Source organism: Brassica napus, chromosome C7 (genome assembly GCF_020379485.1).
Source record: "Brassica napus cultivar Da-Ae chromosome C7, Da-Ae, whole genome shotgun sequence".
NCBI classification, from domain to species: domain Eukaryota; kingdom Viridiplantae; phylum Streptophyta; class Magnoliopsida; order Brassicales; family Brassicaceae; genus Brassica; species Brassica napus.
Window position 1 is genome coordinate 2,617,340 of NC_063450.1, and position 25,925 is coordinate 2,643,264.

General features: G+C 41.1%; 2 protein-coding genes across 3 annotated transcripts; both read right to left on the bottom strand.

Annotated features, from left to right (window-relative positions):
• Positions 1-211: 211 nt before the first annotated feature.
• On the bottom strand, positions 212-3,812 carry LOC125589986 (hexokinase-1). The gene is made up of 9 exons (XM_048762754.1): positions 3,345-3,812; positions 2,664-2,814; positions 2,398-2,580; positions 2,222-2,296; positions 1,989-2,144; positions 1,820-1,918; positions 1,615-1,745; positions 900-981; positions 212-817 (listed from the first exon to the last, which is right to left on the bottom strand). Exons 1-9 carry the CDS (start codon positions 3,614-3,616, stop codon positions 467-469), a joined length of 1,500 nt encoding a protein of 499 aa, XP_048618711.1. The 5' UTR covers positions 3,617-3,812; the 3' UTR covers positions 212-466.
• A 5,970-nt stretch (positions 3,813-9,782) lies between these two features.
• Positions 9,783-12,594, bottom strand: LOC106357577. 2 transcript variants are annotated; one of them, XM_013797257.3, is made up of 2 exons: positions 12,193-12,594; positions 9,783-11,723 (listed from the first exon to the last, which is right to left on the bottom strand). In XM_013797257.3, exons 1-2 carry the CDS (start codon positions 12,450-12,452, stop codon positions 11,252-11,254), a joined length of 732 nt encoding a protein of 243 aa, XP_013652711.1. In that variant the 5' UTR covers positions 12,453-12,594; the 3' UTR covers positions 9,783-11,251. The 2 variants fall into 2 exon arrangements, with proteins under 2 accessions (XP_013652711.1, XP_048618714.1); XM_048762757.1 differs by having other exon boundaries at positions 9,783-11,728; positions 12,193-12,565.
• Between the last annotated feature and the right edge of the window lie 13,331 nt (positions 12,595-25,925).

A 25,925-nucleotide genomic window follows, 5' to 3' on the forward strand; every position in this document is an offset into this window, starting at 1 on the left:
AAATGAAAAAAAAGTAACTAACAACCGATTTATTTTTAATATACCGAATTGAACAAAATCGGAAACCAAAAAATTACAGTTTGGTTAGGCTGATTCGGGTAAAAATCCAAATCCTACTCACGAAAAGTATGTATGAATGTTGAAAACGAGATCATCGGATTGTCAAATACTGCTCTTTGTTCAATAAAAGATCACATCTTTTCAAAGCAACTGATGAATAATGATCATTTTTATATATAGAACTCAGAAATATATAGTTCTACAACATTTTGGCTGATTCTTGAAATTTGCCATACCCTGGAGACGAAACCATCCATGGTTTATTACTGTTCTCGTACTTTGATAACAAAAATATAAAAAAAAAACTTTCCTCAAAAGGAAGGGCTTACCTTTTTTTTCTCTCTTTTATTTGTTTAAACCCTAAAGGCAAACAAAGAGTCCATTGAAAGTCCAAACCTTCTTTAACTTAACTTGTTTGAGAGTCATCGAGGTACTGAGAGTGCGAGGCAGCGAGTAATGCAGCTCCAACGCCAGATCCATCATTCGAATGAATCACCTCCACGCTGTCTGATGCTTCATCTCCAAGCAACTCTTTCAACGAGCTCTCCATACACTCGCTGAACTGAGTGTAGTGCTCAAACAGTCCACCGTCCATGGCTATCACAGATTTCTGCGTCTCTCCGTCTTTCGGTGCGTCTCTTCCTAGTTTCTTGAGGATTCCGTAGATCCCTGCAGCTGATAGACGAGCTCCGCGGCAAGCTATGATGTCACACAGACTGACCACAACTTTTCTCATCTTCAGAGAAGTGGTAGGGACCTGAGAGATCACCAAAGAACATTCATTGAGACTTCATTATATAGGTTAAGTGTGAATGGTTATGCATAAAGGAGATGCTAACCTCCAATATGTCCTTTAACTTGCTTCCAACAACCTTCAAATCCGGAGAAGTGTCGCTGTGCATAGCAGACATGTTTGGTGTCCTGCATATACCGTAAAGTGATTAGACTTCTCATTTTAAGCAAGTAGGGTTGCGGTTATTACCCGACTATTGGTTATTGGTTAATTTTGGTTAATCGGTTATTGGTTAATTTTGGTGTCCTGAAAACCAATTGGTTATTTTGGTGTCCTGAAAACCAAAATAACCAATAACCAAAATTAACCAAAAAAATTGCATATACCGTAAAGTGATTAGACTTCTCATTTTTTGGTTATTGGTTAATTTTGGTTATTGGTTTTTGGTTAATCGGTTTTCGGCAACTAAAAAAAATTGGTTTTCGGTTTGGTAATCGGTTAGTTCATCAACTAAAAAAATATTTTCAAACAGTACAATCTTAACAGAAATCTGAACCAAAATAACCGAACTAACCAACCAAAATTAACCAAAAAAATCTAATTTTATTCAATTTAAACGGAAAATTTACCAAACTCAGCGCAAAACCAAAAACTTAGGTAGATTTTTTTGAAACCAAACTAACCGAAAACTGAACCAAACTTTGTTCGGTTCCCTTCGGTGAGATTTTGACCAATCCCAACTAACCAAAATTCGAACTAACCGAAGAAACCGAACCCGTTGGCCTAGAAGCAAGTAAACTATGTGAAAGAAGTTAACAAACCTTATTATGAATGGTATTCTCAGCTTAGGTGGGACAGAGTCGCCAAAGAAAGCAGCCTCGTCAGCCATTTTCAGAAGGACTCTACGCAAGATCTCTCCCAAATACATACCAGAAATGATTTTCTCAAGAATCTGTGAAAAAAGCCAGAAAAGAATCTTAGTGAGCTATAACCGAAGAACTTGAAAAAACCAGCAGAGTTTCATACCTGTTCACCAGGATTCAGACTATCGAAATCCAGCAAGTGGTCGTACTCCGTCAATGGAAGATGTGATGACCTGAAGTTTCCCCACTCCATGTTGATCACCTACATTGCAGTACATACTAAGCTCCAAGTGGTTCAAAGCTCAAAGGAAGTTGCAAAAAAAAACACAAACCATTTCTCCAGATTTGGGAAGTAAGCCGTGCCATTTGGGAATGGCATGTGCACGTTCAACATAAGCTGCGTTTGTGCCAGTGCCTAGAATAACAGCGGCGACAACATCAGGGTTATAGTATCTACCACCAGCAAGTGTTCCAACGGTATCATTAACCTGCAATAAGTTTACAAAGAGATTATTAAGACATAAGTTAGGTGAAAGAAAATAAAAAAGAGATGAGGAACACTTACAAGGGCTGTGACATTCATGTCAAGCCCAACTCTTTCCATAGCTTTAACAAGCGCACCAACCACATCTTGTCCAACCTACACCATCCCCAGGTTTATGAAATTGAGAGCCTTGAGAAGCATTGTAGCTGGTTCTGTAATAAAGTTGAAATAAAATGAAAAGGGTAATCAAGCTCAACTGTATCTTCGATGGAGAAGCCTTTGGTCCACTTGATGAGAGTGCCAGAAGACAAAGATGTCTGCTTAACCGGAAACGAGAAAGTGAAACCTAGCTCCCTTTGTCTACCCTCTGGGAGATGAAAGTCCTCTCCTTCTGTAGCCACGAAATTTGCAAGCGCTTCAGCGATAAAATTGAACAGCTCCTGGGTTCACAGAATATAATCAACACACAAAGACATAGATCAACCAAGACTATTACTTAAAATGAACAGAAAAATTAACTGACATCTGAACCGCTGGTCATCAAATGAGGAGGAATAGAGACTTCTTTGGCTTCTTGTTTGACAACACGGCCTTGTTTGCCACCAAGAAGCACACGCATCACACGGAAGTTCGTTCCTCCTAGGTCCAGCGCATAAAAGAAACCATGTTCTTCCCTGTGAAGATTAAATTCATTTACACCAGAACCTTAAAAACAAACTAGTGCCACTGAAACTATACTCATGATGATTCACCCTAAGTTGATGACTGAGACTATCTCTTGTGAATTGAGAAAACCTAGTAAAAGAAAACTCTTTAAAATCCATGAAAAGAGAGAAAAATCAAGGAACAGTGAGACATCAAAAAATCAAGGACACGCATAAATCAATAAGTTTTCCAAAAACTTTTGAACTAAAAAGTATGTTAAGAATCAAGGATAAATGAGTTTAAGCTAGAGTGTCATGATTATACACAAACGTCAGGTTCAAAGAGAATATGTTTCAAAAAGTAACGGATCTTGATTCCATCTGAATCACACCAGTTTCATGCATTAAAGAACTTTCAATCGCAATCAATCAAAAACCACAGAGACCTGATCCAAAGGAATCGCAAAGCATGAAACTTTATCCCAAATAATTATCTAAATCTGACCAAACCAAATAAAAAAAACTCCACAAAAATCGCAAATTTATCTTTAATTAATTACCCAGAAGGAAGATTATCGACGTAGCTGATAAGCATCTTAAGCTTGCTTCCACCTTCGGAAGCGAGACCCGCGTGCATCTCAACCGTCATCGCATCCGCCACTTGTCTCAGTTTCCCGATTGGCGTCGCGCAATCCTCCTCGAGAACCCTCAGGATCTCTATCACACGCGCCCATTTCCCGGAGCTTTGCATCCGCCGCCGCACGATGTACACAGACGCCGCGCAAACCGCCGCAGCGCACACGACCGTCGCACCAACAGCCACTTTACCCATAAGATTCGATCTCTAAGACAAAAGGACACAACAAACAAGTTTTGGATCTATTATAAGGATTGGGGTGCGTGTGAATGGTATTGAGATTGGAGACCACGTAAGCAGGCTTGTGTTGTCTGTAAACTACGGAAAGAAAGATCAGAGTTTTTGATTTTTTTTTTATTAAAAGGATTTTTGGAATTTTCTTCCCGGTTTTGTGTTTTAATTTCCGGAGCTGATGAGAAGATTGTAATGGATTTTTGAGGTGAATTACGTAAGTGACCCTGTCCGAGATTTGGTTTTGGTCTTTACTTTGGCCGAATTTTGTGGAGGAAGAGTGACCGATAATTCGGAAAAACCTAATAACTAACAAACTATGTTCTAATGTTTTTTTTTTTCCGACAACATCAACTAAAAACTAACTAGAAACTCCAACCGGTCTAGCAAGCCAAACCGGTGGGACTGAATCGACATAAAGCAAAGCTGAAGGAGAACTCCTCGCACCGCGTGCAAACTTATCCGCCAAGCTATTTTGTGCTCTAAGGATATATCTGATTCGGAAGTGAGGGAAGAAAGTTTTACTGTGGTTGAATTCTTCCATGTGTGTAGAGAAAGCAGGTCATTTATTAGGTGTCAACACCATCTTCACCAACTGAAAACAATCCGTCGCAAAAAACTACGTCAGAAAATTAGAGGGTCTTCATGCATTCCATTGCCCAAATTAGTGCTTCAAACTCAGCATGCAAAAGTGACTGACTTCTACGAAGATTCACTGCCCCCATCATGACATCAGCCGAGCCACTCTTTCTGCAAAACCACTCTTGTCCTGTAAACATGTTTTCCTCTTTCCAAGCTCCGTCAATATAACAAACTCTAGAACCTTCCAGGGCTAGAGCCGCAGATTGTTGTAAACTCCCACTATAGGAATTCTCCACAGGACCATTCACGGTTAATTGTGCCTCCATCCATATCTTACTTTCCACATCGGCCATCCGCAATATCTCCTGTGGGTTGTCATCCCTGTTTGAATAAATCTTGTCATTTCTAGCCTTCCAAATATACCATAATATCCATGGATAATAATTAAAATCCTCCTCCTTTGGTAGTCTCCAAAATAGATAATCCATATTGGTGAAAATGGACGACGATGGAAAGATCGCTGGAGAGGAAGAAATCCTAGAAAGTGCCCATGTTTATAAAGCTGGGGGACACTCGAAGAGTACATGGTTAGTTGATTCCTCTTCTGCCCCACACATACTACAACGTGTATCACAAACAATCCCTCGAGTTGTAAGATTCTTTGAAACTGGTAGCGTACCATAAAGAAATTGCCACACAAAATGTCTCAATTTTGGAGGACACTTCAGTTTCCAAGAAAAAGCCAATAACGGTTTAACATTTGGTCCATAGAAATTACTCGTATGAACTCTATCTGGGTATAAAGATTCAGTTCTGAAACCTGATTTAACCGAATATTTACCAGACTCCTTAAAACTCCAACCAACTGTGTCTGGATTGTGAGATCTACTTACTGCTAAACCTCTAATGAGTTTCACATCATCAGTATGTATATAAGCATTAAGCAAATCCACATTCCATGAACAATCAATCGGATTGATGAAATGTTCCACCTTTAATGAAGGATTTAAAAATTGAGTATTTGTTTTTGGTATTGCTGACCTCGGGCGAGGAGCGGGGATCCACAGATCTGTCCATACAAAGATGGATTGTCCTGTTCCCACTCTTTTGATTAGCCCTTTTTTAACCAGTGATCTAGCTGAGCAGATGCTTCTCCATCTATAAGAGGATGAGTATGATCTGTGTTCGTCCAAAGGATCGGTATTCCGAAAATAGCGTCCTTTAAAAACTTTTGAAAACAAACAATCTGGTTTATCTATTAACCGCCATAATTGTTTAGCCAACAGAGCTGTATTAAAATCTTGAAGATCTCTAAAACTCAGCTCCCCTCCTCCTTAGGAGTACACACTTTATCCCATGAAAGCCAATGAATTCCTTTTTTATTTCCACTTCTACCCCACCAGAAGTGAGAGAGGGTGCTCGTTATTTTCTCCGTCACTCCTTTAGGAAGCCTGAAACATGACATTACATGCGTTGGCATCGGTGCAGCCACTGATTTGATCAAAACTTCCTTTCCCCCTCTTGTGAGAAACCGAACTGTCCAGCCATTGACTTTATTATTCACTCGGTCATTTAGGTAACCAAAAATTTGTATTTTGGACCCCCCAAGACTTTCCGGAACACCCAAATAATTGCTCATCCCTCTCAAATTGGTAATACCCAGAATACTGTGAATATCCGATCTTATGTTGTCTGGAACCTTGTGACCAAATTGTACTGATGATTTCTGAAAGTTAATTTGTTGGCCCGAAAATGCCTCGTAGTCTTTTAGCAGTTTTAAAATTACACCACATTCCTCCTTCGTAGCCTTACAAAAGAATAAACTATCATCCGCAAATAAAAAATGGAAGATATGCGGGCTGCCGCGTGCGATTTTCAATCCCGTTAGTCGTTTCTCTCGTTCTTCCTTCTTAATATTTGCTATAAGGGCTTCGGTACATAAAATAAATAAATACGGAGACAACAGATCTCCTTGCGTTAAACCTCTCTCTGGGACAATATGCCCTTTCGTCTGCCCGTTTAAGAGAACCTTATAATTAACGGAAGAGATACATTGCATCATCAGAGCCACCCAATCATTAGAGAAACCCATCTTCAAAAGTAGTCGCTTGACAAAAGGTCACTCAACTCGATCATAAGCCTTACTCATATCCGTCTTGATTGCTAAAAATTTATCTTTGCATGCATTATTTGTACGGAGATCGTGGAACATTTCATGGGAAATGATAATATTATCCGAAATTAATCTTCTAGACACAAATGCATACTGAGTTTCCGAAATCAGCTTTGGTAATAAACCTCTGAGCCGCTGACATAATACCTTTGAAATAATCTTATATCCAACATTACATAAGCTAATTGGCCGCAATTCAGTCATCCTGTTAGGTCTCCCCGTTTTGGGAATAAGACAGATATTTGTCATATTTAATTTATCCTCGAAATTTTCTGAATTAAGGAAATTATTAACCATATTCACCACATTCTCTTTGATGATTGACCAGGATTGTTGATAGAAAAGTGCAGTCATTCCATCAGGCCTAGGGGCTTTTTCTGGATTCATCATAAAGAGAGATGCTTTAACCTCTTCTTCCGTAGCCTCAGCCATTAGTTTCCGATTTTGAGAATCCGTTACCGAGGTACGAACTTCCTCTAGAAAACTATCGAAACCCTCAGGGGATGAAGTATGGAACAAATCCATAAAATATTTAACTGCGACTTCCTCAACCTTGGATTCCGAATTAACCCAATTACCTTCTTCATTATACAAACCAGTAATCCTATTCTGAATCCTTCTTTGTTTAGTAAGAGCATGGTAAAATTTCATATTCCGATCACCGCAAGTATGCCATTTCGTTCTACTCTTCTGTTCCCAATATTGTTTCTCATCCCGGTATGCTTCCTGTAGTTTCCGAGAAACTTCCAGGACCTCATCATTTGTTTTGGAAAAATCATTCTGAATTTCTTCAAGTGCCTTTTGTAAAGTATTTATTTTATCCTTTCCATATGGTGGGTTAGCGTTTCTCCAAACCGAGATCTCATGCCTACAATTAAGGATCTTTTCAACGATTCCTGCATCTCCCCGTCTATGTCTCGAATTCCAGCCTCTCGTAATAGATTCCATAAGACCTTCTTCCCCTATCCATTTCTTGTCAAAACGGAACTGCCGACGAAATATTAGTTTTTTATTCTCAATAGAAGCCACGATGGGTCTATGATCCGACCCAATCATTCCCAAATATTCTACATGAGAACATGGAAACAGATTGTACCACTCATTGTTTCCTAATGCCCGATCTAAACGACATTTTACCACTTTCTTATTCCTCCTCCCACTCCATGATAAAGTATTACCTAAACTTGGGAACTCTAACAAACCACAATTCTCTATCATATTATTAAAATATATGAAGGTATCTGCATGCCGCATGACCCCTCCTCATATAATCTCATTTAGATCTCCAATAATAAACCATGGTTCATCGCGAACTATACCAATTCGAGTTACTTTCTCCCAGACATGATCTTGCAGATTTTGATTTGGTTCCCCATAAATAAAAGATATAAATGTCTGTTTCCCTTCATATTCTGTCTCTACATCAATAATACGATTATTTGATGACAGAATGGTAACCTTATAGGATGAATCATAGACAAGAGCTAGACTCCCACTTCTACCCCGGGGATCAACCGTATGAAGATGACTATAGCCAAAATGGAACTGAACCGATTGTACAAAATCAAATTGTTGCTTTGTCTCTGATAGAAAAAGAAAAGCGGGTTTATGTTTTGACCAAATTTTCCGTAGATAACTGAAAGTCCAATGACTGCCCAAACCTTGACAGTTCCAACATAAAATTTTCATAATTCCACAATAAACAATTTTGGGAAACTGATCCTCTTGATAAAAGTATTTCTACTTGACTGTTGGGGTCGAAAACGATTGCAACAAAGTTAACGTCAAAATTCCCGAAGAAGAAAACGTAAAAACCTTCTTCGACAAATACTTTTTCGAAATAGATTCTTCTTTACGAAAAGCTTTGCGGAAGAAATGCGAGTCATCGGACAAGAGCTCCAAGAGGGTCGCTACGCAGCAACCGAACGCATGTTCCGCTCGGTCGCTACGTAGCGACCGAGCTCTTCCGAAACGTCGATACGACATTAGTCCATGCATTCTCGACTACCCTTCGATGCTATCTCCCGAAGACCGTAGCGAACCCATTTCATGCCCCCCCCCCCCCCCCGCCATTCTAAGTTATCGATCAAACTTTACCTTAAAAACCGCAGAAAGTTCGTTTTTTATCGAAAGAAACCGTAATAAACGCTTCGAGTCGGAAGACAGCCCAAAGGGACCTAAGACATGACTCGAGGCCCAACTTACGATTTCTTAACCAACAGCCCGTAAGCCGCATGACGGTTTACGCTTGGTTCGCAAGAAAAGATAAATGTCAAGTTTCCGCGGATAAATACGAAATTTTGAAGATAATTACGAAGATCGGAGAAAATGGAATATCTCCATTTTTATGCTATGACGGCTTAAGGGCAGAAGGAAAAAAACGCAAACCGACCTTGGAGCCAGTATATAAGGAGTCCTAGGCGAGAGGCATGAACGGGGACTTTTCACAGCAAACTTAGCACTTAGAGCGATTTTAGGCAATTTTCTATTTTTGTTATTCGAGCTGCGACTCAATTAGGTTTTTGCCGTCTTAGGCTTTTAGAACTAGGAATCTCGCCGACAGCTCTCAGAGCTCAGGCACTTACCTTGTTGTAAACGCTCAAACGCAGATTCAGAATAAGAACCATCTTGCTCTCTTTTTCGATTTCTTATTTTATTACTGTTCTCGTTTCGTGTTCTGATTGCTTGGCGTGTGGTATTAGCAGATATCCGAGACCTCTGGGAAACTAGGGTTTTCCTACTTTCCTAATTTAAACATAAATCGACTATGCGAATTTCGGTTTCCACATTGACTGTATTATCAGTTCAAAAACCACCACGTACATCAAAACCCCAAATGCCGTGCAAACCTCTAACACCAATAATAACCAAACTTTATAAATCCTCCAAAGCAAGCCATCTCCACCATACACCTGAGCAACCAAGCATAGCCTAACCAAACCGAGCCTTAAGAACAACCGAATAATCAGATCAATAAACCATAAGCTCCAAAAGACCAATTCCATATATCTCCATAAACAAAAAACTAAAACACAACCATAGTATAACAGAACCGTGAACAAACTACCCGAGATCCTTACGTCCATATGTTCTCTCCTTTTAGTGTCAGCTAGACAAAAACAAGTAAAGCCATGACCCTGTTTTGAATAACCGAAGCCAGCAACACCTGATAAACTTCCCTATGCCTTTTGCTCGCATTAACAAGCCATTCTAGAAAGAGGCCAATATGAAATAAAACCAGTAACACCTTATGGTCATCCTTAGACCTTATGATCACCTTATCAATCCAGCCTAGCAAGAAAGCAATAAAGATCATGCCAAAACAGATTGCGAGATACTTATAAGCCAAGAAAGAACATATCAAAATCATACTGATGCCAAAGAGAAAAACGTTTATTAAAATCCTTAGACCACACGCATACCATGAAGAACACATCATAACTCTGACACGACCATACCAAGCCAAAGAAATAACCATGCTTAAGTCTAAAGGAACTGAAAGACATAACAATTAAACCACTAGGACCAGACTCAATTCTAACGGATTTCATAACTGAATCCAACATTATTCAAAGTAAATTGAGAAAATTGCAGACCCCTTACTCGACTGGGTTCCATGCTTTAGGCATGCCCTTCTTAGCTTTGTCCCCCTGCTTCGCGGCCACCTTAGCCAGAAGCTTCTTGCGGGGAGAGGCAAAGGCGTGCCCCACACGTTTCTTAACTCCTCCTGTCATCGCAGCCTCTTGCTTCATCTCCTTCTTCTTTGACGCCTTCTCATCATTTGGCTCCTCCCCGCTCTTATTCTCTGGTACCTGCACATTCACCTCATCAACTGGATCATTCTGTTCCTGAACACCCAACTTCTGATCACCCAGCTCCTGATCACCTAACTCTTGCATACCCAAGTCTTGATCACCCACAACTAAACCATCTTCCTCGGCAAAATCCATAATCTCACCTTGTTCCCAGTCCTCTAGATCATCTCCCTCCACTTGAAGCTCTGAGTCAGACAGGATCACTCCATCAATCATCTGATTCGCCTCATCTAACGCCTCAGAATGAAAAGACTGCTCCGCGGCCGCTTTAGCTTCCGCAACAAGTTCACCTTGTTCCTGTACGGCCAGAGTATCTGTCAGCAACGCTTCCATTTGACCCATCTCCTCGCTCTGAACTTCAGGCGCCGCTTCGTTAAATGATAGTGACTTGCGAGCTTTTGAAGAAGAAGCATTACCTTTTGATCCAATCCCCTTAACACCACCCGACTCATGAGACCCCGTAACGCCTTTGAAAGCGTCAAGCATAAGCTTAGTTGGGTTCAGAAGACGATGTTCTCCTGCACCTTGCCACGGTTGTTGTTGAGAATCCCTAGTCTGAACCGCCTTCTTCTTATTCCCATATCCATTGTGCCTTCCCTAGAAAGAAGATCCTTCTCCATAACCCCTTTGGAACTTCTCCTTATACGGGTGATAAGCGCCATCTTGCTTATGAAGTCCTTGTTTCTCTCTAGTAATCCCCTTCCCCTTATCACTTCCTCTTGCTCCTTGGAACCCTTGAGACCGGCCATACTGGCCCTCTCTCCGTTCACCATACTGCCTCGACTCGTTTGCAACTATAGCTTTAAAGCTTGTTGCGCCCGTTCCATCCTCACCAGAGTCATCAACCTTCAGAGTAGCCTCTTCTTCTTTGATCAGCTCCGGACATTGCGACTGCTCATGAGTAAGAAAAAAACAATTCTTGCAAAACCCGAAAAGCTTCTCATATCTGAGCCCCATCGTAATCTCCACACCTTCCTTAAACTCCACAGTTATAGAGAACACCAGTGGCTTGAAACCATCGATCACCACTCAAACCATCCCTGCAATGAGGTCCACCGGTCCCTGGACTGTTCCTATGGCTTCTCCCACACTCTGGAAAGTCTCAGCTGCCCGAAACTGCAGAGGAAGATCCATTACACGGACCCAAAAGGTGATCTTCGACGGGTAATTCGGTTCCAACACCGGCCTCCATCTGACCAACAAGATCACCCAATAGTCAAAATGAAAAGGTTCCATCTTCAGAACCTCCACAATGTCTTCCTCCAACTCAAAAGCAAACTGAAAACGCCCCATCCCAAGATCAGTACCGACCACCCTTCCTTCAATATTCCAGATCCTTGGAAGCATGAACAGAAGGATCTTCATATCCTGCCTCTGCGGGTTCATACACCGACCAATGAGTGTTTTGGAGAAACTCGCAATGAGCTCCGAATTATCAAACCGTGACCCGTAACCCTGGTCTAGCCATTTCACCTTTCTTTCCCCCTGACTTCGCGATCCACTGGCCTTGAGACATGATGAGAAACAAGACAGAAAAGATGATAAGATCGTTTAAAGTAGAGAAAATGTATGAAATTTGCGATATGAGAAACCTCTTCTCTACTAAGTCTATATATACTAAGACCACTAAAGATGTGTTTCTTATACTCCAATAAAGAGCCCGATACCATATCAAATTATTATCCTCAATCAAATCGTAAAGAGATTCCAAATCAATACGTATATTAACAAGCTGTATATTTCTTATACTCCAATAAAGATCTGTATATTTGATTACCAATTCCTTCTTAAACTTTATTCCAAATCCATTGGATTCTTGATGAAACATTACTACCAAAGAAATATCGATGAAGACAGAAAGAAAATAATCCCCAATCATATTCCATAATCTTTCCACCAAAGAAACTAGATCCTTTGCATATCCAAAAACAAAAACACCATATGAAGCCGTAATGAGATAGATATCATACCGAAATAAACCCCGATGATTGATTTTGAAAATCCCATCCCAGAGATTTCCTAATTGCATGTTTATGACACCTAGATCCATCCACTTTCCTTCCCTTCCCATAACGGTACTCCAATTAGAACAGAGTTGATTAGATTCGAACAAATATTGACCTTCCATCTTCATCTCTTGCCATGAGATCTCCACCATCCTTCCATTAAGTAGGAGAAGAACCAAAATATCCGATACAGAGACACCAAGAAGGAAACTCTCATCCCCCATACCAAAAGAATCCAAAGAATCACGGCAAAACACCGAGAAAACATCAAAATCTCCAAATCGCCATTATCGTCGCCGCCGCCTCTCTAGGGTTTTTTTTTATTAGTGATTTTTATGTTCTAATGTTTTTAGAAAATAAAAATCATCTTTTGTACATATGCGTTTTATTTAATCTTATCCGTACAGAAATCGTAAAAAAATTCAAGTTTTATATACTTTTTTGGACCATTAATTCGAAAGTTTAGTTAATACAATTTTTAGCATTTGATTTTTAATCTATTCATGTATTTATGTCATTAATCTTAAATGCATCAATAAAACCAGTCCGTGTAAACCCATTTCTAAGAACGCAAGTTAACCAAAATCAATCGTCTTAACCAGAAATTAAACTGGATTTTATTTCTGACATTCTTTCATGATCATTATATAATCAATACGTTCATGATAACGTGTTCCACCAAGATCAAATATCTTATGTACAATCGGCCACTAGCACAACATGTTTGACATGAATCAATTTTCTCATGGTCCAATTTTTCCTTCTTTCAAAAACCAAAACATAAATTTACACTTTACATATAAAAAAATAAATAACATGTATGCCTTAGTCGATGTGTAGGTGATGCTTAATCTCCCCATATAACTAATATTAATTGAAAAGCGATACAAATTGGTTTTTAAAATCTAGAGAATGAAACATATTGTAATGATCCAATCCCACCATCTCCACTTCTTTCCCCAACCCCACCACTTTCACCTTCTTTTCCACCATCTCCACCTTCTTTTCCACCATCTCCATCTTCTATAAAAATTAAGAAAGAGAGAGAGAGAGAAAGAGAGAGAAGAAGAAGAAGAAGGGAGAAAGCTCACCTGAGCTCGTCGCCGGAGCCACCACACGCCAGGACGTCGTCAAGCTCGTCACCACCATTATCTGCAGCCAAAGGTAATCGAAAACCGCCATGTTTTTGAGTTAAGTTTCGGCCGTTTTATTAAATCAACCATAACTTTCTAACCGTGATGAATATCGCGAATCCAAGACCACCATCGGGTTCCTCTCGTCGAGACGAATCCATAGCCACCAAAAATGCCTCAATCGGAGTCCGGACGAAGCCGCACGCGTCTCCGGAAGTTTCGCCTCTGCACGCGTGAGGTACACGCGCCGCCGTCGGAAATCGTCGCCACCGCCGGACCACCGTCCCCCTCTGCCGGAATATCCACCGTCGCCGCCGGTGACCGACACCGGTGACTCGTCGGTGACTCGGTTGACTCGGTAAACCGGTGGATTGACTGGTTTGACCGGTTTAAATTGATTTCGGTTCGGTTAGGGTAAACCGGTCGGTTTAGTCAAATCGATTTCTGGTCAAAGCTTGACCGGGTTGACTTTGACCAGCGGGTTGACTTTTCTGAAAACCTTGACCAGTTCCGTTTTCGACCGTTCGAAAGGCGTTCTGACTCAGAATTTCGATCTGATTTCAGATATGGAGTCTATTTGAGCAGCTGGAGTTCATAGACAACACTTTTCTATTGCTAAGGTGAGGGTCTATTCCCGAACTTCTCGTACACGGCTTAGGACCTCGAATAAATATAATTTATTTCTAATGTGTTCCGTCTGTGTGAAATCGAGTCTATCATTGCTTGTTTAGTTTTAGGTTCTTTGCATAAACCGGAACTAGGGGGTTAGATGATTCAACATTGATTGTTCCACTTAATGTAAATTCTTAGCTAGGATTGTTTTTGTTTGGAGACGGATACAGAGATGGACTGCTGTATGCCGGATTGTATGAGGTTATGGCCAACTTTAGTCGACCGGTTGAGCTGTAGCCTGGAAGTGTCGATAAATCGTCTACGGGCGTGTGTTACCGAGCACTTTTTCGGTGTGTGTATGAACCGAGCACCTTTTCGGTAGTGTTTTTGGCCTGTTAGAGGGCGGCGAGTGTGCACCTCGCTAGGACCATTGTTTGTTGCTTGAGTACTTTAGGTACTGTGTTTGACATGCATTAGAATTAAATTATATTTATTCGGAGTGCTATGTCCGGGTCCATGGACTTCGGGGTGGCATCCCATACCTCACTGAGCGATTCCCCTGTCGCTCACCCCTCACTCTTCCCCTTCTCAGGTGAGACAAACAAGTATGTGATATTTGGACGGACTTGGTGCTACTGGACTTTTCTTTCGGATTTTATTTGGGCATGGGTGAGAGTTGTCGGGTTTATGGGCTTTTATATTACGGGATATTGTTGGTGGCCCGTCGTCCTTAGTGTCAGGGAGACGGGTGTCACATTGTTGTATGATGACGCATCGGGGGTGACACGCTGTCCTCCATATAGGAGGTGACGGATGTCACAATTTGGTATCAGAGCGGGTTCCATCCCGGTTCCGTCCCGGGATGGCGGTCAGGGGATTCGGTTTTCATCGGTTTTCAACGTTCTTTTTGTTTAAAAAAATATATATATTTATTTATATATTTGGAAATTCTTTTAGCACCATTATGTCCAGTAATTACTAACTCAAATGTCTCTTTCTATGACGATGAGTAAAATCATCGTCATTCATCCTTCGACTATCAGAGTTCTCGCCAGATGTTCAGCAGTTGGGTGACGTCCAAGTTCGTCAGTTTTCTCAGGAGTTATCAGTTCTTCGGTCATTATTTTGAGGTTATCCAGGAGTGGATATGTGACGTTTCTGCCACCAGCCCACTTCAAGCAATCGTTCCACGAGTTTTGCTACTGGAGATTATGTGGTGTGTGGTATGAGCCATTGGTTGGCATGTGTTGTTGTGTGTACGAGTATATTGACTATTTTGGAGATATATTTGTTTTGTGAACTCGTGGAGATCGCTTTTGAATTGGGGTGCAGCAGCTTGCGTTGTGTGGGTGTTGGAGTTATACTTTGGTATGTTTACCAATTTTGGCAGTGTTGATCGTTTCAGAGATGTGTCGGTTTGGACAATTGATATAGGACATTGGGAGCTGTTTATGTCCATCGCGGTGTACCAGTTATGCTTGGAGGGCCGATTTGTTCGAATATTCGTCAGGGATGGAGCTATGTTTTTACGATGTCATCCTTGGGATGGATTGGCTGTCACGGCATCGAGTAGTGTTGGATTTCCTAAGGGCAAGAGTTCATATTGCTGGAGCAAATGGAAGTTTTTATTGCATGCATTCTACATGCTGAGGAGTTATAGGACATATGAGCAGAGAGATTTTTGGCGACCATTTCAATAGTTAAGGATGATGGACAGTATGAGCTGCATGATCTTCTGATTATTGCAGAGTGTGAGGATTTTTTTTTGTGGCCTTAGGAAGGGTCACCACCAGACAGAGGATACACTCTTGCAATTGATTTGGAACCACAGACATCACCGGTTTCACAAGTTCTATACTGATTAGCGCCAGCGGAGATGACCAAGTTGGAAGAGCATATTAAAGTTTCATCAGACAAGGGTTTTATCAGACCAAGTACTTTACCGTGGGGAACATCATCATTGTTTGTAAGGAAGAAAGATGGGAGTTTCAAGCTTTGTATCGACTACATAGACTTGAACATGATAACCATCGTATTGACGAGTTGTTAGAAGAGCTTAATGGAGGTTTATCGTTCTCGAAGTTGTCTTGGCATCAAGATACCATCAGATTGCTATAGCTGAGGAGTATGTACGGAATGCAGATTTCCGTTATGGATATTACGAGTTCGTAGTGATACCATTTGGGTCGACAAAGGCACTGTTGCATTCATGAAGATATGAATGACGTTTTCGTGAACATTTGGATAGGTGTGCGATTGTATTCACCAACGACATCCTGATTATTTTGGAATAGAAAGGAGATTTGTGAGCATTTAGCGGATTGCGTTGGATAAGCCTGGAGAGCATCAGTTGTTCGCTAAGTTGAGGAAGTGTAGCTTCTGGCAGAGGAATGTTGTATTTTTGGGTAACATGGTTTTGGAAGCATAATTTTGATGGATCCAAAGAAGATTAATACCGTTTCGGGAAGGTCGGAACCTAAGAGCGCTACAAAGATCTGCCGTTCTTTTTGGGTTAATAGTGTACTACTGGAAGTTCATCAAGGGTTTCACCGGTATAGTAATGTTAAAGACGCGGTCTACATGTAAAGAAGTTACGTGTGGTTGGATAGATTTTTGTTCAAGGAGTTTCACTGAATTGAAGCACAACTAATGAAGACACCAGTTTTGGGTTCTACTGAGGATGAGGCTTACTGTGATGTGTCAGATACTGGATTGGATTTAAATTAAGGCATGAGGATTAAGTCATTCATATGCATCACGCCAGAGAGGCTGCAGTGGTAGTTGCATTATAGTTTTGGAAATCATAATTGTACGGGAAGGAAGTTCAGATTCTCTGGGATTATTAGAATGTGAAATTTATCTTCATTTATTAAAAACTTGTACTTGGACAGTGCAGTTGGATTGAGTTTGTAGCAGGCTATAGTTTGGATATCACATACTATTTGGTAAGGACAACCAAGTGATAAATGCCTTGGGTAGGCGTATGAGCTGTACCTCAGGAACCAAGAAGGTTCATGAGTTGGAGATTTGCTAATCTCAGATTGTGTGTTATTACTGTCAAAGGAAAGACATATGGCCTTAAGGCTTGGAGCAGGCTGTTTTGCTATGGAGGATACACAAGCACGAGTTAGCATTATGGATTTGGTTGAACAGATCGAGATTGGGAGTATTGGATATCATACAGCTTTGAGCAGGATATACTTGTACCGAAACCGAGTTTGTGTGTTGGACGATAAGTTGTTAAGAAAAGGAATCATACAACAAACATATCTCTCGTGTTTCTCTACCCATCGGGAAGACCAAAGGGTACAAAGATATGAAGAGTTAACTATAATTGGTGTAGTATGAAGATGTTTGTAACTACATTGCGTCGCGGTGCCAGACCTGTTATATGGCAATGACAGAGGTTCAGTCATCTATCATGTTATTTTTGAGCTTGCTTTTGCCGGAGTAGAAATGAGGCATGGTGATTATGGACATTGTTATTGGATTTTAAATCACCATATGTGGAAAGGATGCCACATGGGTAGTCATGGATAGACTTACCAAGTCAGCCCATTTCCTAAGTAATTAAGAAGATAATCAGGGCTAATCAATTGGAGCAGACCTACATTATTGAGTTTGGGAAGTTTCATGGATGTCAACATTGTATCGGATTGGTAATCGAAGTTCACATCTATATTTCAGAGAGCCTTTCGGAAGGCACTTGGGACAAATATCATATGAGTACATCTTATCACCCGTTGACATATTGTCAGTCAGAGAGGACTACTCAGAACTTAAAGGATATGTTCAGAGATTGCGTGGGATGGAATTTCGGAAAGCATCTACCTATACCAGAGTTTGCCTATATCGACAACTATCTTTTGAGTATTAAAAAATTATTATATGAGGGTTATTTATGGTAGACCTTATAGTATACCACTTTGTTGGACCAAAGTGGGGAAGCAATATGAGTTAGAACTATTAATGGTTCAAGAGACAGTAGAGCAAATGACATACTCAAGGATTGGCTTTCGGAAGCCCATGACATCAAAAGATTTATGCAGCTAAGCGCCGTAAGGATTTGGAGCTACATATGGGCACCTAATATACCTGAAATTAAGGACATTTCAGGAGGAGCCTAAGACTCAGAAGATAAAGAAGCTTAAACCGAGACACATGGAATTGTGTCCTGCACTGGAGTGGATTGGATTAATTGCTTGCAGTTACTTTATCAGCAGTATATCAGCCTTCTAGGACTTGGTTTATATGACAACATTGCAAAAGTTGAGAAGGCGCTATAATTATTTTGCAGTTGACGTCAAGTGAGTTCATAAAGATTTTATGGACCTTATCATCTATTGAAGATTTTGGATCATCAAGAGAAAACAGTTCGGGGAATGTCGACCGTGTTTGTCCGAGTTCGTTGGGAGGGAGATAAGACTCAGGAGGAGACCTGAAAGGCCGAGCGAGGATTAGTATTCGAGGTTTTGGAGGTTTTGCTACGATAACATTGGGCATGTCAGCTTATGACTTGAATTCGGGGACGAATTCCTTATAAGTGGGGGAGAATTGTAATGACCCAATCCCACCATCTCCACTTCTTTCCCCAACCCCACCACTTTCACCTTCTTTCCCACCATCTCCACCTTCTTTCCCACCATCTCTATCTTCTATAAAAATTAAGAAAGAGAGAGAGAGAGAGAAAGAGAGAGAGAAGAAGAAGAAGAAGGGAGAAAGCTCACCTGAGCTCGTCGCCGGAGCCACCACACGCCAGGATGTCGTCAAGTTCGTCACCACCATCATCCGCAACCAAAGGTAATCGAAAACCGCCATGTTTTTGAGTTAAGTTTCGGCCGTTTTAGTAAATCGACCATAACTTTCTAACCGTGATGAATCTCGTCAATCCAAGACCACCATCGTGTTCCTCTCGTCGAGACGAATCCATAGCCACCAAAAACGCCTCAATCGGAGTCCGGACGAAGCCGCACGCGCCTCCAGAAGTTTCGCCTCTGCGCGCGTGACGTACACGCGCCGCCGTCGGAAATCGTCGCCACCGCCGGACCACCGTCCCCCGCTGCCGGAATATCCGCCGTCGCCGCCGGTGACCGACACCGGTGACTCGTCGGTGACTCGGTCAACTCGGCCGAGTCAACTCAGCGAGTCAACTCGGTTGACTCGGCAAACCGGTGGATTGACTGGTTTGACCGGTTTAAATTGATTTCAGTTCGGTTAGGGTAAACCGGTCGGTTTAGTCAAATCGATTTCTGGCAAAGCTTGACCGGGTTGACTTTGACCAGCGGGTTGACTTTTCCGAAAACCTTGACCAGTTCCGTTTTCGACCGTTCGAAAGGCGTTCTGACTCAGAATTTCGATCTGATTTCAGATATGGAGTGTATTTGAGCAGCTGTAGTTCATAGACAACACTTTTCTATTGCTAAGGTGAGGGTCTATTCCCGAACTTCTCATACACGGCTTAGGACCTCGAATAAATATAATTTATTTCTAATGTGTTCCGTCTGTGTGAAATCGAGTCTATCATTGCTTGTTTAGTTTTAGGTTCTTTGCATAAACCGGAACTAGGGGGTTAGAGGATTCAACATTGATTGTTCCACTTAATGTAAATTCTTAGCTAGGATTGTTTTTGTTTGGAGACGGATACAGAGACGGACTGCTGTATGCCGGATTGTATGAGGTTATGGCCAACTTTAGTCGACCGGTTAAGCTGTAGCCTGGAAGTGTCGATAAATCGTCTACGGGCGTGTGTTACCGAGCACTTTTTTGGTGTGTGTATGAACCGAGCACCTTTTCGGTAGTGTTTTTGGCCTGTTAGAGGGCGGCGAGTGTGCACCTCGCTAGGACCATTGTTTGTTACTTGAGTACTTTAGGTACTGTGTTTGACATGCATTAGAATTAAATTATATTTATTCGGAGTGCTATGTCCGGGTCCATGGACTTCGAGGTGGCATCCCATACCTCACTGAGCGATTCCCCTGTCGCTCACCCCTCACTCTTCCCCTTTTCAGGTGAGACAAACAAGTATGTGATATTTGGACGGACTTGGTGCTACTGGACTTTTCTTTCGGATTTTATTTGGGCATGGGTGATAGTTGTCGGGTTTATGGGCTTTTATATTACGGGATATTGTTGGTGGTCCGTCGTCCTTAGTGTCAGGGAGACGGGTGTCACATTGTTGTATGATGACACGTCGGGGGTGACACGCTGTCCTCCATAGAGGAGGTGACGGGTGTCACACATATATTGAGAGTAACGAATCATTGGGTTTGATGAAATTGATGTTAAACTAGTAGTAAGAACCAAACGGTAAATAAAACGAGGAGAAGAAGACAAAAGAGAAAAAGGCGACTGATTAGGGTTGAGAAACACCGATGAAGAAGCTATATTTCTCCAGAAGCTGGAATCGCCATTGAATGGTGAAGGTGAAGCTCTTGGCGGAGACGACTAAAAATTAAGGTATATAATCTTTTTTACTTTTTTCGTTTGTCACCTTTTTATTTTTTAAACTAAAAAAAAATCAATAGATATTATATATTTTAATTAAGCTTAATTTAACTAATATTATTGAGATATACTATGTATATTCTCCATATCTTTCCATATATCTTCTTGTGTATATTGTTTCCTTTTGCTGATAACATTGTACGATATATATATTGGCGTGAGCCTGTGGAATAAGACAAGAACCTTGAAACCTAATTTGTCATGGTATCAGAGCTTGAAAACCCTAAAGAATGTTTTTGATTTTTCTTGATTTCAATACTGATTCATCTTGCAATCGCAAGGGAATCTCTCTCTCTCTGTTTAGATTGAACTCTGTTTCTAAGTAACCAGAACAGAGCATCTTGATACTCAACACGATGGCACTTGCAACGAACAACAGCGATCAAAAATACAAGACAATCACCCCATATGATCTCAGCGCCAATGATAATCCTGGTGCAGTTATTTCGCAGCCGCTACTCAACGGTTCAAACTATGATGAATGGGCCATTAACTTCCGTATGGCGCTTAGCTCACGGAAGAAATTTGGTTTTCTGGATGGCAGTATACCGAAGCCAGCAGCAGACTCCACATATCTCGAAGACTGGACAGCAAATAATCACTTATTTGTAGGATGGATCAGGCAAACAATCGACCCAAAACTCAGATCGTCTATCTCTACAAGGGAAGTGGCCAAGGACTTGTGGGATATCATTAAGAAGCGATTCTCACTGAAGAGTGGAGCATGCCTGCAACAGCTTCGGAACTCACTTGCAACCTGTAAACAAAATGGTTCAACAGTAGATGACTACTTTGGACGCCTAACTCGACTCTGGGATGGCATAGCAGAGTGTATGAATTCAAAAATCTGCACATGTAACAAATGTGAGTGTGATCTTAAAACAACACATGAAAAGGAGAAGGAGATTTTGCGTGTCCATGATTTTCTGTCCGGGCTGGACGATTCTGCTCATGGAGTGATCAGATCGCAGCTGTGTGCGATTACACCTCTTCCGGATTTGGATAGTGTATATCAGACAATAGCGCAAAATGAGACACTGCGATTGAACACAACAACGGAGGTTCCGGTTATGAGTTTTTCGACTCAAGCTGCTCCAAATCGGCGACCAGGTCCTGTGTACACGCATGATCTGGGAAAGCAGAGCTCTTTTGATTCTGCAGCAGTCAGAGGTGGACAAGGGACTCGTGATTCTCAGCACCAATGTTCGGTGTGTGGGAAACCGGGTCATGATGCTGCTTCTTGTTTCAAAGTCATTGGCTATCCAGAATGGTGGGGTGAGAGATCAAAGAACATGAGTGATTACCGTGGTGATAATCGAGCTTCATCGGCTAGACGTGGTCGAGGTTACATCCCAAGAGCTAATGTTACTCAAATCAATACGGCGGTAGCTGGACAAAGCAGTGGACTGACTGACAATGATAGACAAGGTCTGAGTGGTCTATCAGATGAACAATGGGCGACTGTTCAAAAGCTGATCAATGCAGGAAAAGCTACTGCAAATCAAAGCGGTAAGATTAATGATATACACCGGCGCGACACACCACATGACCGGACGGATTGATTTGCTTGAGGACATTCGTGATATTCCTCATGTGCTGGTTATGTTGCCTGCTGGAGCTGATGTTATGACTGTAAAACAGGGGACAGTCCGACTTACTACTAACATATCATTGAAAAATGTCTATTTTGTTGATGGCTTTCATACGAGTCTTATATCGTTTGGTCAGCTGGTAACAGACGATTATTTGGTGGCACAGGTTACTGATAAGGTTGTGATTTTGCAGGACCGTACTACGAGGATGCTGATTGGAGCGGGTGAAAGAGAGGGAGAGGGGTTTTACCGGTTTCGTGGAATCGAGAGTGTGACATCCCTGCAGACTGGAATTCGTAATGATTTGGTTTTGTGGCATCATCGAATGGGTCATCCGTCTCTTCAAGTGACAGAGTCTATTCCTGGTGTTTGTGGTGTTTCTAATAATAGTAGTAATGCGCTTTCTATTACGAGTTGTGATGTCTGTATTCGAGCAAAACAAACTCGTATGTGTTTTCCTGATAGTTCAAATAATGCAAAAGAAGTTTTTGATTTTATTCATTGTGATTTATGGGGACCATACCGCACTACAGCGTTCTGTGGGTCTCGTTATTTTTTGACGATTGTAGATGACCATTCTAGAGCGGTTTGGTTGTATCTACTTTCATATAAGACGATGGCGCCACTGGAAATTTGAAATTTTGTCGCAATGATCGAGCGACAATTTTCTAAAAAGGTGAAAAGGATAAGAAGTGATAATGGATCAGAATTTGTATGTCTTGCTCGTTATTTTCAGGAGCAAGGAATTATCCATGAGACATCTTGCGTTCATACACCACAACAGAATGGACGGGTCGAACGCAAGCATAGACACATACTGAATATCGCAAGGGCTCTTCGGTTTCAGGCGCACTTGCCTATAGAGTACTGGGGTGAGTGTGTGTTGGCGGCTGGATATTTGATTAATCATACTCCGTCGGTTTTGCTGAAGAATAGAACTCCATTTGAGATACCATTTGGACATGCTCCTGGCTATAAACATTTGCGAGTGGTGGGATGTTTAGCTTACGCTCACAACAAAGATCACAAAGGTGATAAATTTGCTTCTCGGAGTAGAAGGTGTGTGTTTTTGGGTTATCCGTATGGGAAGAAAGGATGGAAACTCTATGACTTGGAACACAAGACTGTGTTTGTTTCTAGGGATGTATTGTTTCACGAGAGTGAATTTCCGTTTGCTACGATTGGGTCTGGTCATGGCTCGCAGGAACTTGATCTATCTTCATCAACGCATCCTGTATCAGAATCTGATAGTGAAGAAGAGGCTGATCAGAATACAGTTGAACTAGGGGTGTCCCATGAAATTTCTCTTGGTGATAATTCCTCATCACATGATGCGCCTGCGACCTCTACCGAACAGAATTCAAATGAGATATTAGGCAGAGGACGGAGACATAAGATTCCTTCCACCCGACTTAAGGATTACGTTGATGACACTATTACTTCTTCACAGCCCTCCTCTCTCTCTTCCTCAATACTCGCTCCTCAGCCTTCCTCAGGTACTGCATATCCTCTTTGTAACTTTGTTTCTTGTGATCGATTTTCCCAGAAACATTTAGATTTTCTGGTGGTATTGTCGGCTACCATGGAACCGAGGTCATTTGCGGAAGCAATGAAGGATGAAAGATGGGGAAAAGAAGTTGAATGTGAGCTTACATCTTTGGAGGAGGCTGATACATGGAGGCTTGAACATTTACCTCCTGGTAAGAAGGCGCTTGCTTGCAAATGGATCTTTACAATAAAGTATCGATCAGATGGAACGATAGAGCGTTTTAAAGCTCGTCTGGTGGTGTGTGGGAATCATCAGGAAGAAGGAATCGATTACATGGAGACCTTTGCACCGGTTGCTCAAATGACAACGGTACGACTCTTTCTCGATATTGCAGCAAAGGAGAAGCATGAAGTTCATCAAATGGATGTCCAAAATGCCTTTCTCCATGGTGATTTACATGAAGAAGTATATATGAGATTGCCACCAGGTCTTAAGAAAGATGGTGATACGCGGGTGTGTCGCTTACGCAAATCTCTCTATGGATTAAAGCAGGCTCCACAGTGCTGGTTTGCGAAGCTTGCTGCATCTCTCAAGGCGTATGGATTCAAACAGACAAGGTCTGATTACTCGCTGTGTATCTATTACAAGCGAGGAGTACGGCTTCGTATTCTGGTATATGTTGACGATCTAATAATTTCTGGCTCGTCTCCTGAAGAGATTAAAACATTCAAGAGTTATTTGGCTACTTGTTTTAAAAATGAAAGATCTTGGAGCTGTCAAGTATTTTTTGGGTTTGGAGGTGGCTCGCAGCCCTGCGGGTTTCTATCTTTGTCAGCGCAAGTATGCGTCTGATATTGTCTCAGAAGTTGGTTTGCTTGGGTGTCGTCCTGCTGGCTCTCCAATTGATCAGAATCATAAATTGAGTCTTGCTGATGGTGTGTATCTGGCTGATCCGCAAACATATAGGCGTTTGGTGGGACGTCTCATTTACTTGGCAGCTACTAGACCAGATCTTACATACTCGATTCATGTTCTTTCACAGTTTATGAATCAACCACGTGAGGAACATTGGTTGGCTGGACTCAAGGTTGTTCGATATCTAAAGGGAATGTTAGGGCAAGGAATTTTGTTGCGTGCTGATTCACCAAAGCATTTGAAGGGATGGTGTGATTCAGATTGGGGGGCATGCCCATTGACTCGAAGATCACTAACGGGATGGATTGTGCAGTTTGGTAACTCGCCGATATCATGGAAAACACAGAAACAAGATACAGTTTCTCGGTCTTCCGCAGAGGCGGAATACAGAGCAATGACAGAGATAACAGCAGAGCTTCGAGGACTGAAGAGTTTGTTGTTTGAGTTTGGAATTGGTCATGATGAACCAATGTCGATAATGTGTGATAGTAAACCAGCTATCTACATTAGTAACAATCCAGTTTTTCATGAGAGAACTAAGCATGTGGAATTGGATTGTCATTTTGTTTGTGATGCTATTGTTCGAGGAATCGTCAAGCCATTTCATGTTTCGACCAAGAACCAGTTGGCTGATATACTTACAAAGGCGTTAGGGAAGAAGGAATTTGATGATTTTCTTATCAAGTTGGGCATTCATAATCTCTATGCTCCAACTTGAGCGGGGGTATTGAGATATACTATGTATATTCTCCATATCTTTCCATATATCTTGTGTATATTGTTTCCTTTTGTTGATAACATTGTACGATATATATATTGGCGTGAGCCTGTGGAATAAGAAAAGAACCTTAAAACCTAATTTGTCAAATATAAATGTAATTTTGTATTAACGTTAATATATATCCTATTTTCCCAACTAATCAAGATAAAGTCTTATAGGGACAAACTTTCCTCCAATGTGTCTTGATCTTTAGTCATTTTAAAAAAAATTTAAAGAGATACATATATCCTCTGTATCATGAAAAAGAAATCATATGACATTTTTTATTGTTACACAATGAAGAAAAAATCATTTGATCATTATATATTGAAATAGATGGATCATAATTGATGTTTATAGAGATAATATCTATAAATAAAAAAAATCCAAAATAAATTTGTCAAAATTAAAATATGAATTCTTTTGGTGTGTTCTGGAATCAAATCTCTTTTGTACAAAATGTTGTTTAAGAAAAAAAAAATTGAATTTCCAAAAATTGATTTCTGGTACCTAGAGAGATTATAGATCGAAGGTAACTTCGATGGTCTTAGAGAAAAAAAGATCAAACTGATATATATCTGTGTCCTTTTTAAGTTAGGGTGCATCTTGTCCTTATAATCAAAGTCACTCTGAACTTCACATAGGTAAGAGAAAGCAAATAGTTTGGTCGTCAGTTTTGTCCTTCGTCCACT